This window comes from Pseudorasbora parva, chromosome 2 (genome assembly GCF_024679245.1).
Source record: "Pseudorasbora parva isolate DD20220531a chromosome 2, ASM2467924v1, whole genome shotgun sequence".
Taxonomy (NCBI): Eukaryota; Metazoa; Chordata; class Actinopteri; order Cypriniformes; family Gobionidae; genus Pseudorasbora; species Pseudorasbora parva.
In genome coordinates, this window is record NC_090173.1 from 33,802,554 (window position 1) to 33,820,834 (window position 18,281).

At 37.0% G+C, this 18,281-nt stretch overlaps 1 protein-coding gene across 7 annotated transcripts in view; it reads right to left on the bottom strand.

Annotated features, from left to right (window-relative positions):
* The window catches only part of cacna1aa (calcium channel, voltage-dependent, P/Q type, alpha 1A subunit, a), a 115,642-nt gene that overhangs the window by 41,044 nt on the left and 56,317 nt on the right, over window positions 1-18,281 (bottom strand). For 5 of the 7 annotated variants that reach the window (XM_067417470.1, XM_067417515.1, XM_067417497.1 and 2 more), the window contains exons 18-25: window positions 17,868-17,974; window positions 13,691-13,823; window positions 11,605-12,110; window positions 10,230-10,573; window positions 9,997-10,135; window positions 9,503-9,632; window positions 9,274-9,333; window positions 7,754-7,860 (exon numbers count right to left, since the gene is read on the bottom strand). In XM_067417470.1, coding sequence (XP_067273571.1) covers window positions 7,754-7,860; window positions 9,274-9,333; window positions 9,503-9,632; window positions 9,997-10,135; window positions 10,230-10,573; window positions 11,605-12,110; window positions 13,691-13,823; window positions 17,868-17,974 — 1,526 coding nt within the window. Of the gene's footprint in view, window positions 1-7,753; window positions 7,861-9,273; window positions 9,334-9,502; window positions 9,633-9,996; window positions 10,136-10,229; window positions 10,574-11,604; window positions 12,111-13,690; window positions 13,824-14,557; window positions 14,609-17,867; window positions 17,975-18,281 lie in introns of all 7 variants that reach the window. The other 2 variants (XM_067417461.1, XM_067417479.1) reach the window with 1 other exon arrangement.

Below are 18,281 nucleotides of genomic sequence, written 5' to 3' on the forward strand. Positions count from 1 at the left end.
TATACTATTGTACATACACCCTCGTTGTTCACTTACCCATTTATGTAACTTACAAAACTCTTAACAATATGCAGTAAATACTACAGCAGCAAGACATTTGGTCTTATTTAGTCAGACTTTTGACTTGCAGCAAAACGTCTGTTCCACTTGGCAGCTTATTCTGTCCAAGAACTGCCCACTTAAGCAGGAAGTGACTGCATGACTGACATGTAAGCCGACCAACCACAGTCTGTTTTGGTTTTACATGATGTTTAGGGGTGGGGTTATTTGAAATTAATTTTACAATAATGCAGTGCAGCAGTCGGTTTCAGGATGTTAAAATTCCATTTATTTTTTCCAAGGGGAATTTTTTTTTAAAACAATAACTTTTAATCCTTTAGTACCCACCTACTCGCATGAAGCACGCAAATGACATAGAATCATTTTCCCTACGCTCTTAAATGACTTAAATATTAACTACACGCATAATTGTTTCTACATAAACAATAAACTAGGTTTATTTTGATCTGTCGTTTTCAAATCGATTATGTTATTCGTCAACTCTTCACAGAATATTAGCCATCTTGTATCTTTCTTTAAAAAAAAAAAAAAATTAAATACCTTTTTGCTTCAAATCAAAGGGTAATTCACCTTGTAGGTGATTGGATTAGCGCATGACTCGTTTTTTTAAATTCATATGAGGAAAATAAATGGTAAAACTACTTCCAGAACCAAGGATGCTGTAAAGGTAGTCAAGAACTGTTGCACTTTATGCTGTAATAGTCTGCCACTAAAAATTAATTCACATTTTCGTAGGGAGCAAAAAATCCAAGGAATATGCTTGAAGGGCTAAGTAATCATACTTCACAGACAAAACTGAGAAAACAAAGCTTCTGAGACAGAAGATTTGATGGCAATAACCTGCTAAACTTTTGCAAATCTACACATTAGTTCTTCCTTAACTCTTTCCCTGCCAAAACCAGAATTATCTGGATATATCTGGCTTATCTGGTTAGACACAGTTAGGGGGCGCTATTACGCATCTTCTGAATGAGTACAGAATCTCCTGATCCAAACACACGTCAGGAAGACTCAGTAAAACAAGTGATCGTATGCAAGCAGATATTACATATTTATATGATGTTTAATGTGGTCATCAGCATTAAACATCATATAAATCCAAACTGCCTAGTGTTACTGAATGAAATGTGGACCCAGAACGAGATATAGGACTGTGCAAACATTAGGGGTGTTGATGGACTGATCATTGTTTTGAATCTGATCTGGATACAGTCTTTCACAAATGTTTTTTTTCAAAATGTTACTTTTTTATGAAACTATAAATAAAAAATAAAATAATGCATGAGGCTAGAATACATTTTTTTGTTTGTTTGTTTTGTTTAAAAGTAGAGGGTCAGCTCGTTATTTTCATATATTGGATGCTCAGATATTCGTTATTCATAAAACAAAATATGGGGCCATTCAATTTTTGTGAAAATGGTAAAAAAAAAAAAAAAAAAAACCTAGCGGTGACGTTGAAAAAAAAAAAAAAACCTAGCGGTGACGTTGAAAAAAAAAAAAAAACCTAGCGGAAACCTTGCCACTTTTTTTAAACACTGGCGGGGAAAGAGTTACAAACTTGGTACCTTGTTTCCCAGTGAGCTGATAAGAATCCTGTGCGGAATGACTCCTGAAAGTTGCATAAATCAAGCCAACCAGATTTGAGTTGCCATTTTTATCTATATGCACTGTGGGTGGTCTGTAGGCATGCCGTCTGAGGCTGAGACTATAGCTAACATACACAAATCAGAATCTATTTGAATGTAAGTGTAGAAAACATGCAGTGCCATTCTGCATGTGACTTCAACGCAGTTAGTTGCCATGCCTCCTTGTTCATCATGATCTCATGATCCAGGGCTTCAAAGCTCATACTGTCACATACAATATTTTGCCACATGGCACAGTCATATGACCAAGCGCTTCACCTGCAGGGCAATGGGGATCCAAAGCTCTGCTGGAGTCTGTTATTCAAAAAGATTTACTCTACATTCACAAACTATCATAGACTGCTACTTTTATGTGTAAAACTGTGGTCAAAACTATTAAGAAATAATAAAGGAGCGATTTACTTTCTTAAAGATTTACACAGCATACTGTGCAATAAACAAAGAAACAAAAAACAGACTCCCAGCAGGCTCAAGTTTGCCAGCTTAAGCAATTCACAAGGCTAATAAAGTTGAGTCAAAACAGGCTTGAAACAGGAAACGTGTGCAACTGTTTGTCATAAACAAACACTAACCTTCTCAACAAACATCTCTCTATGGCATGAGCGATGTTTTCTCAGTCATCTCTTTTTATTCTCTAGAGATGATCTGGAGCAATCCATCACTGAAGTCTGTGCCACTAACTTACTCAAACATGCTATATATTATTTGACCATGCAGTGCATCTGTCCTACTCCAATGTGTCTTTTTGCTAATCAACCCAAAAAGTAAAAATGTTCACCTGTTGAAAGGTGTGCAGTAAGTAGGAATGAGAAATGTATGCAGAGACATTTACATACTAAGTGGTCCACCAAGAAAACTGTCAAACAAGATAGTTACGACTCTCACTTCTGATCGAATGAGCTGCCTTTCAAAGCCATTTTAATCAAGAAACACACACTGATGATCACACATTCTATATATTATTGCATCAGTTGCCATGTTGCTTGGCAAACACGAACAGCCTAATGTAAACATAAATGAACTTGACATAATTAATCTGATAATTCCTTTTTAATAATAAAATATATTATATAACTATTTAAAAATTGGTCCTATTTCAACAACTGAAGCAAATGGTCAATTGTTTCACAATGTTTTCCTTTTTGTTTCCCAGTTCTGCCTATAGTTATGCAGACTCTCTCTCTATCAGCTGACTTTTTTCCTGCAATAAATAGACTGCCTAATTGAATCTTGCGTTCATCAAAATGTGGATACACATCTCAATTGGACAGTGCCCTTCTAGGAGGTGAGCAGTTTGATTGTCTGTAATCCCATTATGGTGTTATCTTTCTGGGCCAAAGACCCTGTTCAGCCATAAGAGGTCCTAATGCATTCTGGGTTGCTTTACACGGGCAGCCCTGCAAAAGTTATCTGTATTTAGAGCATCGCCTGACATTTTTACTGTAGGCTATGTCTCCTTATGCCGCTAAAGTGCACCAATCTGCGGATTCTTATCATGTCCAGATCTAGCTGTGTTAGTCGGTAATGTTTAGTGAGTCATAGACTACCCGTGTCCAGTCATCTGATGGAGTCTACAAAAACCTTAATATAAAAAGTATAAACAATATATTAATTATAAATAAATTCATAAACCTTAAATTACTACATGTAAAAGTAATATAATATTTAATTTAACTTTTACACTAAATACTTTTGTTTTATTTAAATAATTTACTAAAATGTAAAGATCCCAAAAATATTTTTTACTTAACCATACAAATAATTATATATATTTATATATATGTTTACTACATTGACAGTTAATATTCCCATGATAAAGTGTGTATTGGTTTACCATTATGTACAAATACTAATTTAAATTAAAACAGGATAATCTGTTTTTGTCATCAAATTTTAAATGGTACTGTAATTAAGAAGAAAATAACAGAGACAGTAGCAGAAAGAATAAATATATTACTATATTAATAATATTTAATTACTATAACTAATAATATAAAACTATTTTAAATTATTTTAACATACAATATCACAATGACATTTAGTCACACTTAAAACATTCTAAAAATCTTTAAACATAAATACTTAAAAGCCACCTTTCCACAATCAAAAAGGCACTAATTTCATAGAATGAGTCAAGTATTCATGACTATTTTACTCGCTGTAAATCAGTCATACCACACTTGTTAGACATTTTAGACAATGTCTTTGAAGGTCTGACACAGAAACAAAGAGACATACACGTACACATAGACACAAACACGTATGTTAACACATTTAGGTGTCCACATACTGTAGATTGTACCAAGAGATGTTTAGCTGTAAGATTATGTTACTGCTACTGGCTAAAGAATGACATGACCTCAACCTTGGCATGTGTCCTATGTGTGAGGGATGTGGTGAGGACATTTGGACGGACAGATCAGTCTACAGAAGAAGAGGACAGGCGTGTAATGAGAAGGACAGGCAATTAGAGCAAACAGAGGGGAAAGGGAGAAAGAAAGAGACATTACCCCTCTCCTTCCCCACCGCCTCCTCCACTGTAGGTGTTGAGAGATGATCAGAGACAGGAAGACAGAGACAGACAGAGGCAAAGACACAGAACAAACACAAAACACACACAGAGAGACAGAAAAAGGCACAGGGATAGAATGGGGTTTTTGAAGCAGGAAAAACATCAATATGAGACAGAGAATACATAGAATTACAAAATAATGGCAGACCTCTTAGTTTGGTTTATATGTGGACACCTAATCTAGTGTAAACACTTAAAACAATTGAAATACAAAAATACATAGAAACAAACAGGGTCCAAAATGAACTCATACAAGCTTGGGTGGGTAAATAGAGAAGATCTCCCCCCCCCCCCCCCCATAATAAATAATAATAATCATTATAACTTCAGTAATATTTAAATTAGCTCCAGCTTAAAAAAGCTTTGATTGATTCTTTTATTGTTCTTTTCAATAATTGGCAATTTCAACCATGCATTGTTTTCCAGTTTCTAGAAAAGTTACAGGTTATTTCATTTACTCACCAAAGCCTTTTTTTCTTTTTTCATCTGGAATGTTAATCTTGGACCATGTACACAAAATACTAAATAAACATGCACATATATATATACACACACACACACACACACACACACACACACACACACACACACACACACACACACACACACACACACACACACACACACACACACACACACACACACACACACACACGCGAGTCACTCCCTGAAATTGACAAAAAGGTTAAAAATAGACTCATGAGAGATGGCAGAGATATGGGAACTGTTCCCACGCTCACAGCCAGGGAGCGCCAGTCACCCCAGAGCGCCTGCCGTTCCGAGCGCTCTATGCTCTGCTGTGTGGAGAGAGAGAGAGAGAGAGCGAGAGAGAGAGAGAGAGAGAGAGAGAGAGAGAGAGAGAGAGAGAGAGAGAGAGAGAGAGAGAGAGAGAGAGAGAGAGAGAGAGAGAGAGAGAGAGAGAGAGGAAGGAAGGAGTACAGTATTTTTCTAAGGGAAAGGTAGGCATGTCCAAATGCCTCTATATGAATCACCTAATAAGATGCTTATTTCATGCTGAGATAAAGATATGGGTGCAAATGGAAGGTTGGGTGGAACTGATGGTCAAAGGAAAAGAGAACAAAAATGCTTAAGGATTCAAGGGGGTTTCTTTAAAAAAGTCATGCTGGTAAAGACAATCAATGCAGATTGCAAGTTCAATTTGTCCTCTCAAACATAAATGTTATTGTTTTTTGCTTGTTTTTATGCCTAACAACTCAAATTTGAGCTCTAGAAAGGCCATACAGTATATAACATTTTGGCCAGACCAAGTACTAATGTGGCATAAAAACATAAATAAAGAGCAATGCATCTCTATAAACTATTTCACACCTAGTCTGGAATAAATTAAATATATTAAATGACATTCAATGAGAATGGGAAATTCGGCATCACACTCAGAACATCTGTCATGCAAATTAATTGCAAAATATTTTACACTTTTACACTCAGTCATGTCAGACATGTGTAAACAGGCCTTTATTAATATTAACACTTCTACATGACAGCCATTCACGTTATGCATGGTACATGTCATGTGTCGTGTGTATGTCCACCTAAAGGCCCGAGTCAGTTCAGAACTGCACTGCATATGGACTATTGTTGTGAAAATATGTGCAGACATTTGCAGTTATTCAGGGACAGAGGAAGATATACACAAACACACACACAAGACCATATAATATTACAATTTCAAGCCGTACAGATTCTGGTATTTTTAGGAAGAAAAACTATTGATCTTGGTTCATCATATTTCTTCCATTCATGCTTGCATCTCAGGTTATCTGACATGTTGATTCCCAGAATCTACTCACATGCTCTTCACTAAACCTGGAAAAGAGCCATTCACATGCATTTTCACAGAGATGCACCTTTCTGACTTTTCCCCCATTTTAAGAGCTCTCTCAGACCTGTAGCGGGGCTGAATGTTTCCAGTGAGATCAGATACACAACCTGGAACAGTCATCCGCAATCATTCCTATTGTTTCTTTTCGGCTATCCTGTTTGCCAAACATAAATCCATCCCTCTGTTATCCTGGCTTTATTTATAGTAGTTTATTTAACAAGATACCTGATCATTTCTGTCTGATCTTAACAGTTTAAGTAGCTCATTTTACTATGGAAAAATTACAATACTCCACCCATGAAAAAGCATTTTTTTATTATAAGTGCACGCAGAAGTTTTGTCATCTGCTGCTTTAAAGCTACACTGTGTGATATTTCCCCCCATCTAGCAGTGAAAATGTATATGACCATCCAGTGAATAATAGTTTCTGTTCCTCTCAATTCTGATTTCGTTTTAACTCCTACGGTGGCCGATTTAGCCCAAGATTAACATGGCAATCCCTCTCTTTACATTCGACACGGTGCCATCGAGTGTTAAAACACGAAAGGCGAAGCCTGAATTTACGGGTATGTCCCTCTTTGGCTAATGTACTTTCAAGATGGAGGGGCAACATGGCGACCGGCATTCGAACCCCTCCCCCGTATGTATTTTCAATGGCATATTATAAACTTACGAGAATACTTTATAACTTGAAAAAAGTAAATATACATTAATGAGCACATATATTTTTGAAAGAACTAAGTGTTTTTAGATAAGAATAAACTAAAAAAGTTACACAGTGTAGCTTTAAATGCTTGCAGTCTAAAATGCCGGATGGATTCTGATTGGCAGTCAATCATTCATCACCTGGAAAAAAAAACTCTTTCTTAAAGTGATTCCAATATTGTTACACTGTGTTATTGTTATAGCTGTGGTGTGACTTCACTATTCTTATATAATTAGAATTCTTATTAAAACTATATAGTTATAAGCTATAGTAATCGTTCATTTGGTGTGAATGGCAATTTAGTGAGAAATTGTCAAGAAAAACTCTATTCAAATAGTTTTCACTAAATATAAATAGGCTTATAAATGATACAAAAATGTAGCATATGGTCCCTTGCTCTCTTGTCTTTTTCTCATGTTTGGTTCCAGCAAAGTATGTGGCGTGAAAGATGGGGAGAAGAAATACCTGAGGTGAGTGTGGCTGGACGCTCCAGAGAGTCCTGGGCACTAAAGGGTTACAGGTGCCCAGGTAGGGTCATCACCCTCATGGAAATGGGCCCAAGCGCACCCATTGGGTAGCAACTGCGCAAATGTAGTGCATGGGGGGTCAGGGTAGGGAGATGCAGTGATAAATCTCCAAAAGCAGAACTGGGGCTAAATGTGGGGAGGGATAAGAGTAGGGAAAGAGAGGGTCAAGATATGCACAGAACTGATGGGATGGAGAGAAAGGCAGAGAAATGGTGAGAAAGAAAAGAAGGAGAGAGAGAGCTTGGCTGTATGTGTAGCAGGCTGGCGCTCCAGGGTGGCAGAGAGCTGTGTTCACTGCACAGGCGCTTGACCTATAGGGAGCAAGACGGGAAAGGACGAGGAGAGGCAGCAAGCAGGGAAGGAGTGAGATATGAGCGCTGGAGCCTTGATGACACTTACGTGAAGGCGAACGCCACCAGGGCACCACTAACCACTATAAAGTCCAGGATGTTCCACAGGTCACGGAAATATGAGCCTTGATGCAGGACAAGACCTAAATCCACCATCTGAAACACAGAGAGCAAATGTTTACTAAATAAATGACCTTTCAAATGTTTGCCATTGGTTAGATTTTTAAACTTCTTTGAAACATTTATTTAACAAGAATTTATTTGATCAAATACAGTAAAAAAACAGGGATGTGAAATATTACAATAATAATAAAAAAAAAAAATCACTATTTTCTGTTTTAATGTAATTTATTCCTGTGATGGCAAAACTGAAGTTTCAATTACTCCAGTCTTCAGTTCAGAAATCATTCTAATATGATGATTTGCTGCTCAAGAAACATTGATGTTTATTAATATTGATGTTGAAAACAGCTGTGCTGCTTAATATTTTAGGGAAAATCATGACAAATTCTTTCAGAATTATTTGATGAATAGAAACTTTTAAACAACATTTAATTTAAATAGAAATATTTTGTAACATTACAAATGTGTTTACTTTCACTTTTGATCAATTTAATGCATCTTGACTGAATACCAGTATTAATTTATTTAAAATAAAACACCTCACTGACTTTTGGAATGCTATTGTATATTCAGGCACTTAAATTGAATTAAAATCAGGGTTAACAGACCATTAGACCAATGAACTGTCATGATTTTTCCAACGAACTGTCATGATTTTTTCATCATGTTTTTAGATTATTAACGATTATTCTATGGCGTGATGTCACTGAGAGAAAAATGGGTTCAATGTGTATTCAGCTTTTGTTAAATTATATTTTCTCTTTTATAATGTCTCTCAGCCATCTCTTTTTCTACAGTCTCTTCAAATCTCCCTCTTGCTCACTCTCTCTTCTCCCTCATCATAAGTGTTTACATCACCTGCTGCCAATTGGCTTAATGCGCATTTAATGGTGTTTATTGGTCTCCACGTTACCATGACTTTAAGTGTCATAGGCTTCAAATTCATTTGAAGTAAAGGATTTCCATGATTGAACCTGGAAATGTCAGGAAATTTTTAAATAATAATTCCTGGAAAATGACAGGTTATGATCGGTTCAGAAAAGCTTTTCAGTGCTGGAGAAACTTAAGCGGGAAGGCCTAAAAATGGACACAGAGATTCTACTATGTTTCACAGAAGCGATGCTGTTGTTGCAATGTTAGCTATATTAACAGGACAGTTTTGGATGTCATTGTCATTTGTCAGAAGCTGTGGTGCTGCTGATGACTAACTACAGAATCTTGCTTTTGTAAAGACCGTATGTTAGTTTTTTGTTTATCGCTTCAGCTATGATAAAGAGACGTCCACATTATGTGGTCGCGTAAATAAAGGCACATCCCTGTGTTTGTCTGGGTTGATTTCAAATATCATGTGTTTCTCAGAAATCGCTTACTGCATTGTTAAGTACAATACAGATAAGTATAATTGTATATAAGAGTGAAAGAGACCATCATAGGTCAGATGTGTACCTTAATGAGCATCTCAAAGGTGAACACACCCGTGAATACATAGTCAAAGTACCGCAGGACCTGCAAGCACAAAAGAGGGACACAATGTCAGCTGGAAAAGTATTAGAAACATAAACTGATTAGAACCATGGACAGATAGATAGATGAGATGGCTACTATTCCAGTAGACAAAAGTGGACAGAACCACATAGACATAAATAGAGGATGTTGAGGTGTGTGACTGTCTCACATTGTTGCGGGGAGATTCGGGGCAGACAGGGTCTTCAGCGGCCAGGGCAATACTGCTCATCGCAATGACCAGCAGAATACACATCTCAAAATATCTGAGCGTGACGATATAGTGGCACAACCTCCGAAATCTAAAACACAAGTTCATCATATAAACCTGTTAATAGAAAAAACAACAGCTGCATCCGCTTGAGAATGTTTTTTTCAATAGAAAGCTTACTTTAAAATATAACAAACTACAGAATGAGGTGAAACCAGATGCCTCTAATCAGTTTAGAGACAACATGAAACAGTGTTTGCAACCCATTTTACTTCCATATTTGGATACATTTCCAAAAGAAACTGGATATTAAACTGGGAAAAAAGTAGGATGGGATTTGATTTTATCCATTAGAATTGATTGGACTGAAAAGTGGTCATTATATAGCGGGTTAGAGATTTGACAATGCCAACTAGAAGTTAACTGACAAGTTACACAGGGTTGACTACACTTACGGGTTGGTGGTAGACAGAATGAACATTGAGGTGTATGGTGGCATGGGTTTAGGCCCCCCATCATTTTTCTCATCATCATCATCATCACCCTTTGTGTCTTCCTTCTTAGGCAGGGGCTCAGTGTTGGCATTTTTATTGACTATGGAGATGTGACAAAGGAAAACAACATTGTAAAAAACAGATGATTCAACAAATGAAAAAGGTCAGTTATTCTCTTCAGCTCTTGTTCTCACTCTGTAGGATGGCGTTACTGGAGGGGAACATCGGGGGAATGTCCACGGCAGTGTACTCGGGATTCATGCCCAGGTGTCCAGTGCTAGCAACATTAGCAGTGGTAGAGGAAGGGTTGTTAAGAATGAGGCTGCTCTCTGTGCCAGTACGTGCCAGGCCTGCAGTGTGGGCACTGTTGGCCAGATTGAGCAGGCTGTCATGTGGGGTGGAGTTGCTAGGTGGCTGGGTGGCAAGTTTGTTGTTCATGGCATTGTCCAGGTCCTCACTGTACTGACTGTCCTGCCTGGACAAAGTCTTCTGAATGGGACGGGTCGTGGACAGAGTCGGGCCACTTCCATGACCATCCCTGATAAAAGAAGACAGAAATATAGTACAAGTTTAAAACATTAGGACCCTCTGAGAGGAATTGCCTAAGAATTAACAATTATCAAATTATAAATAAAAAATATATAATGTACACTGTTCAAAGATTTGGGGTCGGTACGTTTTTTCATGTTTTTAAAAGGAATCTTTTATGCTCACCACGGCTGCCTTTATTTATTAGATTAAAATACAGTAAAAACACTAATGTAGAAAAATGTAATTACAATTTAAAATATTTTTTATTTTAATATACTTTAATATTAAAAAAGTATATTTGAGCATACGTTTAATTGTCTTACAAAGAGCCTGCTTTGCTCAAAACGTAACCTGTGTGGGAGTCAATTTAATTACAATTTTTGTCATATTTTTGGAGCTGTGGAGTGCGCTTTTTAAATATATTTTAATATGTAATGTATTACTGTTAATTATTCCACGAAACATTTCTGATTATTATCTTAATTCTTGTGGAAACATTTATATATTTTTTTCCAGGATTGTTTGATGAATAGAAAATTCTAAAGAACAGCATTTATTTGAAATAAAAATATTTTGTAACACCTTTACTATCACTTTTCATCAATGTAACACTGTAATGTCACTGCTGAATTAAAGGATAACATTACATAAAATTAAATAAAATTAAGATAATTAAAGAAATAAAAATGATCAAATAAAAAAAGTAATGTAAATAAATTATTGACTTAAATAGACATTATCAGACATTTTTAATTCTTTAAGAATGTAGTTAAATATTAAATAAAAATAATAAATTAATCACTCAACAACTGTGATCCAAACACCTGAATCAGCTCTTTAAACCACGCATCTGGATATCAGTTAATAGCTGGAGTGCAGAAATAGAGTTTTCCGAATGAGTCGCATTCCATAATGATAAACTGGTTTACTAGAGGACACTAGAATTTTGTTGTTGTTGAGGAAGGCACTGCAAAAGACCCATCCAACAAGTGCATAGTACAAAAAATGTTACCAGAGAGTAATTTCGATGGAACTCACATCCTGCGGTGTCGCACCCCTCTCTCTTTCCTTCCCTCACCCTCATGGCGATGACGTCTGTGTTTACGCTCTCCTCCATCTATATGCTCACACTCAGATCCTCTTTCCCTGCCCTTACTCTTGCGTCTCCTCCCTCCGCCCTCTCCATCCTCCTCTGGGCCTTTACGATGCTGACGGGCCTGGCTGCAGCGCTCGCTGTGCTGATGTCTGCGGTGAGACTCTCTAACTTCCCCATGGTTCTCGGAGCCCAAAAGACTCCGACGAGATCCCGTAGAGTCCCCTCTTTCCAATGCTGGCCAAGGCCCAGATCCGCCACCTCCTCCTCCTACACTCTCCCCCTCATTGAAGTTGGGCTGTTTGTGCAGGAGCTGATGAGTGCGCTGGGGCTGGCCATCACCCGGACGAGTTTTGTTGGTATTGTTATTGCGGTTCTCCTGAGGGTCCACGACCAATGGCCGGTCCAGGTGGGTCTTCATATCGGGACGAATGTGACGGGAATACGAAACCTGGAGGAATGATTACAAATACAACAATAACCTGTTGTTAGAATAATTTGCTAATAGAACAATAATAAGGCAACACTTTATTTTAGGGCTCAGTTATTAACTATTAACTAGTTGCTTATTAGCATGCATATTACTAGGATATTGGCTGTTTATTAGTACTTATAAAGCACATATTAATGCCTTATTCTTCATTACCTTTTTCTACATCTCTTAATCCCACCCAATACCTAAACTTAAATGCTGCAAAAAATATACCTTACTAACTATTAATAAGCACTATAGTAGGAGTTTATTGAGGCAAAAGTTGCAGTTGATAGTGAATATGTGTTCCCCATACTAAAGTGTTACCCAATAATAATAATAAAAATTCAAGACATTTTTCTTGAGACAAATATGAATATTTATTAAAATTGTATTAACTTAGCATATTTATTAAAATAATAAACATTAATATCATAATTTAATATTTTAACTATAGATTGCTATAGGATTTAAGATATATATATATATTTTTTACTGGGCAATCGATTCCACACAATTAATCACATCCAAAATAAAAGTTTGTGTTTACATAATATCTGTGTGTGTAGTGTGTATAATTATAATGTGTGTGTGTGTGTGTGTGTGTGTGTGTGTGTGTGTGTGTGTGTGTGTGTGTGTGTGTGTGTGTGTGTGTGTGTGTGTGTGTGTGTGTGTGTGTGTGTATGTATGTATGTATGTATGTATGTATGTATGTATGTATATATATATATATATATATATATATATATATATATATATATAATGTATACATTATATATCCTTCATCTATACATTTAAACAAATATTTGCATGTGTATAGCGTATTTATATTTATAAAATTTATAATAAATCATTGATCTTATATATAAATATTTCATATATAAGTGTAATTTTTTTTGTGAATATATACATGCACGTGTGTGTGTGTGTGTATTTATATATACATTAGAATTATACACAGTACCCACACATATTATGTAAACACAACATTTTAATTTGGATACGATTCATCGTGATGAATAGATTGCCCAACACTAAAAACAAGACTAAAGTACTGAATAAAATAATTATTTTTATGATGCACTGGTAAATTTCAACCACTGTATATGGTTATATATGGTTAGGGATAATATTAAAAAGCACTAATATCAATAATTCTGCATACAATAATCTGAAAATGATGTTCATGTTATGCCTAATAAAAGACACATGGTGGATATTAGAATTTGAAACAATTTTTTTCAAATTTTCTTCAATGCTAAAGTGAATTTAGGTATCACAACATTATAATATAGTAAACAATATGAAAAATGGATATTCATTTTAAGACTATATTTAACAATGTTGTTAAATTATTTGTGATATTCACATATTCACTTTAAGTATCAACTTTTTAGATGCTGGAAAAGCTAATATCAAATTAAAATTAGAGGAAATTAACAAAGCCCAATTGAAAATTCAATATCAATGGCTAAAAAACAAAAAACAAAAAACACAAAAACACTACTGTCTGCCGTTAGTTGACATTTATATCTATTTCTTTCCTTATTTCTTCTCACCTTCCAGCGGTCTTCAGGGTCCAACTCATTGTAAAGAGCCTCTCTGCTGTTCACCAGGGTCTGTCGTCTCAACTCACTAGTGCGCTGCTCCCATACTGACTTACAACCTTTGTGGTTCTTCTGTTGCTCCTTGCTGCCAAAGAGAGAGAGAGAGAGAGAGAGAGAGAGAGAGAGAGAGAGAGAGAGAGAGAGAGAGAGAGAGAGAGAGAGAGAGAGAGAGAGAGAGAGAGAGAGAGAGAGAGAGAGAGAGAGAGAGAGAGAGAGAGAGAGAGAGAGAGAGAGAGAGAGACATTTATAGTAGATCTGAGATTTGTAATCATCAAGAGGGAAAAGTGAGGTTGCTGCAGCTACCACAGGCTGAAAATGCCCACCTACAAGCTACCAGCTACCATTTGTTAAAGAGGATGATTACACCGCTTGGGTCAAACTCACTCACAGAACACACACACACACACACACACACACACACACACACACACACACACACACACACACGGACACACACAAACGGACACACGGACACACGGACACACACACACACACACACACACACACAAGATAACTATAATAATTCTGAGAGTGAAGACATCATAGGCGCCCAACCCTTTGAGCAAAGCATGTGAAAAGTAAAAGAGATATGAGGAGAACAGCAGGTGATGAGTAGCAGGATGAAGAGAGAAGAAGAGACGAGGAGTGATAAACCGTCCCATCCCACCCAGCGGTCTGGAGAACAGAGCGGGGAGCAGCACAGAGAACCGAGGAGGAAATGCACATGTCGAAAAGGCTGATGGGAGAAGAGTGGGAGGTGTGGGGCGAATAGAGAGGCGATTAAAAAAAAAAACAGAAAGAGTATAAATGAATAAATACCAGTCCAGAAAGTGTTCTGTTGCATCAAGACGCTCAGAGTTTACTGTCACGCTGAGGAGGAAAACAGCATGTGTGAAACACAGAACATCTCTTTGTTCCTCTCCCTCATTCACACACTTCTCCTCACTAATACACATATAATTTCTCCTGATTCTTTCTTCTTTTCCTAACAAATGCTTGGATAAATTCGCACACGGACAAACCTGAATCATCTTCAATCGGTCCGTGCCTCTGCATGTAAGTTGTGGGTATATAACTGTGAGAGGATCATAGATGATCTTGTAGGACAAAGGATTACACAATGACACCAAACAGAATAGGGGAAAAAGTATGTTGCCTTAAAGTGCTATATGTGATTTGGAACATAGACCAGCTGGTAATAACCAGCTAGAATCCAGCTACTATGTTCCAGTATGCAGTTACTAAGTTAAACTGAATTTCCAGCAGGGTAGAATGTAATACATAATGTTGGCCACATTTTTTTTTTTTTTTGCAAGTAGTTAAAAAAAAAAAACTTGTGTCTTTGTGACTTATGGTTTTAGTTTGGGGTCTGTAAGACGTTTTTTTTTTTCACCCCAAAAGAAATTAATGTTACAAATGATTTCTATTTATACATTTCATGCATTCTGACTTATTTACATTGTTAAAGAGTTGAAGTCTCATTCTAAACATGGCCAAACTTTCAAAAAATGAGTTGGGCATATGTCAAAAATACTCCATCTGGTTTCTCACAAGTTTCAGGAAAGTTGTTTTCCCTCGAGTATGGCCTTTATGAAACCATAAAGGGCAGAATTCCATGTACGTGCATTTCTCTTGGAAGAGCACGTGTGCACGTCAACCAGAGTGAGGGCAAGATCGTGCCTGATGTTCGGGCAACGCAAGTCGAGATTTTTCAACAATGTCACCAAAGAAGTATGTTTTTAGTTGTGAGGGAAAAAATCACCTTGTTCAGCTTCTCAAATAACCCAGCGTTATTGGAGCAGTGGATGCAGATCGTTTCTCCTGGGCAGCAATGGAGTTGTGCAAGTGCATTTCGATAATGAATGCTTTGTAAACAAGGCCAAATTTGATGCTGGATTTGGTGATCAGTTGAAACTGAAAGATGGTCCCAGTGATAAAACATCCTGGTCATGACTCAGAACCGCAGTCGGTGAGTGAAACTGCATCAACAGTCTGTGTGTTTTGTTGGCAATTAGTGCGCAAGTGCATACAATGTAAACAACACAAAAATATAGTAAATGGAAAGTTATCCATGGATAATGAGATTGTGTGTGATTAAATACATCTGAACTCCATAATGCTAGCCTAGAAATCTAGATGCACCCTAGTGGCAGCAAATCTAATCTGCCGCGAGTATCATCTAGCAACTCTCAATACACGTCTGAGCTGTAAAAACCAAACTCTGGTCAGGCCAATCACATCGAGTATAGAGTTGGCTGTAAAAGAAGCCGGCGAATGGCGGTCTTTCGAATCAGCTTTGACTGTGACTCTGGAAGACTTTGAGTTAATCTTTTCTCTGAGAAAGGAACAAAGAACGGCACTGAATTCATTCTTAAAAAGGGAAGATGTGTTCAGAGTTTTGCTGACCAGATACGGTGAAAGTTTAATCTGTCATCGAGCTCAGCTTCACCTTCGTTGCTCTGGTTGGTTGTAGCGCTATCCAATTGCATGCAGGGGGAGTTTGAAAGACAACCGTTTATCCCGCTCCTCGGATTGAGCCCTGTCTATGGTGAGTTTCCAGACCAAACATCTTGATGTGGGTCTGGCTTGTCAGGCTAGGGATAATGTATCATGTCTACCACAAGACGTCCAGCTGTAGTCTTTGTTGCTTCTGTTCTTGCTGTTCATTTTCAGACTCAGGATCAGATTCTGGATCAAATATGTATGGCTGGATATGATTATCCATAGTTAATTTTAGACGGTAAAGTTTTAGTTCTCTCTTTTTTTAGGATGCCACTCACAGCTTGCAGACGATCGCTAACGCAAAAGTTGTGCATGCTTGTGACTCTTTAGCTCTGCCTACTGCACGCCTTCATGAGTTCTGCTGCTTTCAGAAAGAATACAGCATATCTGTCTTTTATAAATATGATAAAACTCTATTGAGTCCACTCTATAGGTACTCAAGATTAACATGATGTTAATAAATAAATGCTGTTATTTTGCTGTGCTTTCTACTCATCAAAGAGTCCAGTAAAATATATAATTTTCCACAAAAATATCAAGCAGCACATCTGTTTCCAAAATGTATAATTCTAATAAATATTTCTTGAGCAGCAAAATCATCAATTACTGAAGGATCATGTCACACTTTCTTCTTATCTATTTAAACAAGTGCAAATACCGTGCATTTTTGGCAAGTGCTATTAACACTAGCTCCACCTAAAAATACCTGGTTAGGCCAAACAAGGTTAAAAAAATGTTTGTGTATTTCAACTTCTTCAGTAATGCAATCAGTAAAGCATAAGGCTTAAGGATCTCGCTTTTGACACGATCGATCCGGGTTCGAATCCGCCTTTTGCCGAGCTCGCTCTTATCCCTTTTCCCATCACATATCACATCAGAAAGGCATTTACTTTCCATAAAAATTAAGAAAATGTTCTACAAAAGGAAATAAAGTTCCTAAAGTAATGTTTAATAATAATAAAAGCATTTATTGGGTAGGGTTAGGGGGCGGTGTAGGGAGGGCGTTTATTGCCCATTAAGGCGGTATCCATTTAATAATTTTTAATAAATATAATTATTTACACTTTTATTATTAAATTCTGTAAATGTTCAACAATACTGAGGTGCAAATAGTATGTATCTGTCAAAATAAAGTATAAATTGCATGTAATTACACATATTGCAAAGAACTGCTACTTTTATATGGTGTAAATAGAAGATATCAGCATTTTTACTTAGTAAATAGCATCTACAGCTATTTGCACTTAGTGTAAATATCACCTATCTCTAAAAAATATATTATTTTCACTAAGTGTAAATATAATCTAGTTGCCATTTACACATCTATCGTTACGTGCAAACAGCCTCTGCCTTTTTTGTCTATGATTTGATGGCTGAAAGAAGAGCTATAAATAGTCTGAACACATGAAAACCAACATAAAAAGACAAAGACATTTGTAGGAGAAAAAAAATGTGGCAGCAGGACACACACACACACACACAGAGAGAGAGAGAGAGAGAGAGAGAGAGAGAGAGAGAGAGAGAGAGAGAGAGAGAGAGAGAGAGAGAGAGAGAGAGAGAGAGAGAGAGAGAGAGAGAGAGAGAGAGAGAGAGAGAGAGAGAGAGAGAGAGAGAGAGAGATACTCACGCAGCAATTGAGAGGTTGGCTGCAGACAGTGGGCTGACCTCAGCTACTTCCTTGGCCGTCTGAAGAGCCATTTTCTGATTGGCTGCCTGCTCTTCCTCCTGTTCATCCTATTCATATAGAGAAACATGAAGTATATTGGTTAAAATGTGATGCAGAGTGTGAAGGATAAACAATCTGAGAGACAGGGACGGGGTTATTTTTGAGGCTGACATTATTGCATATGCATTTGTAGGAGTTTCCCTTTCAAATGCAAAATATATGGGATTTACTAAGGTTTACGCTAGTCAATTTACTGGAATTTGCGCCATTATTTAAGGCCCCAGAGAAAACGTCTTAAACCATGCACTAATTTGTGCTGGTCTTGTTAGATTGCGATTATATAAATTATCTGGCTGGATCTACGCTCATTGTCAG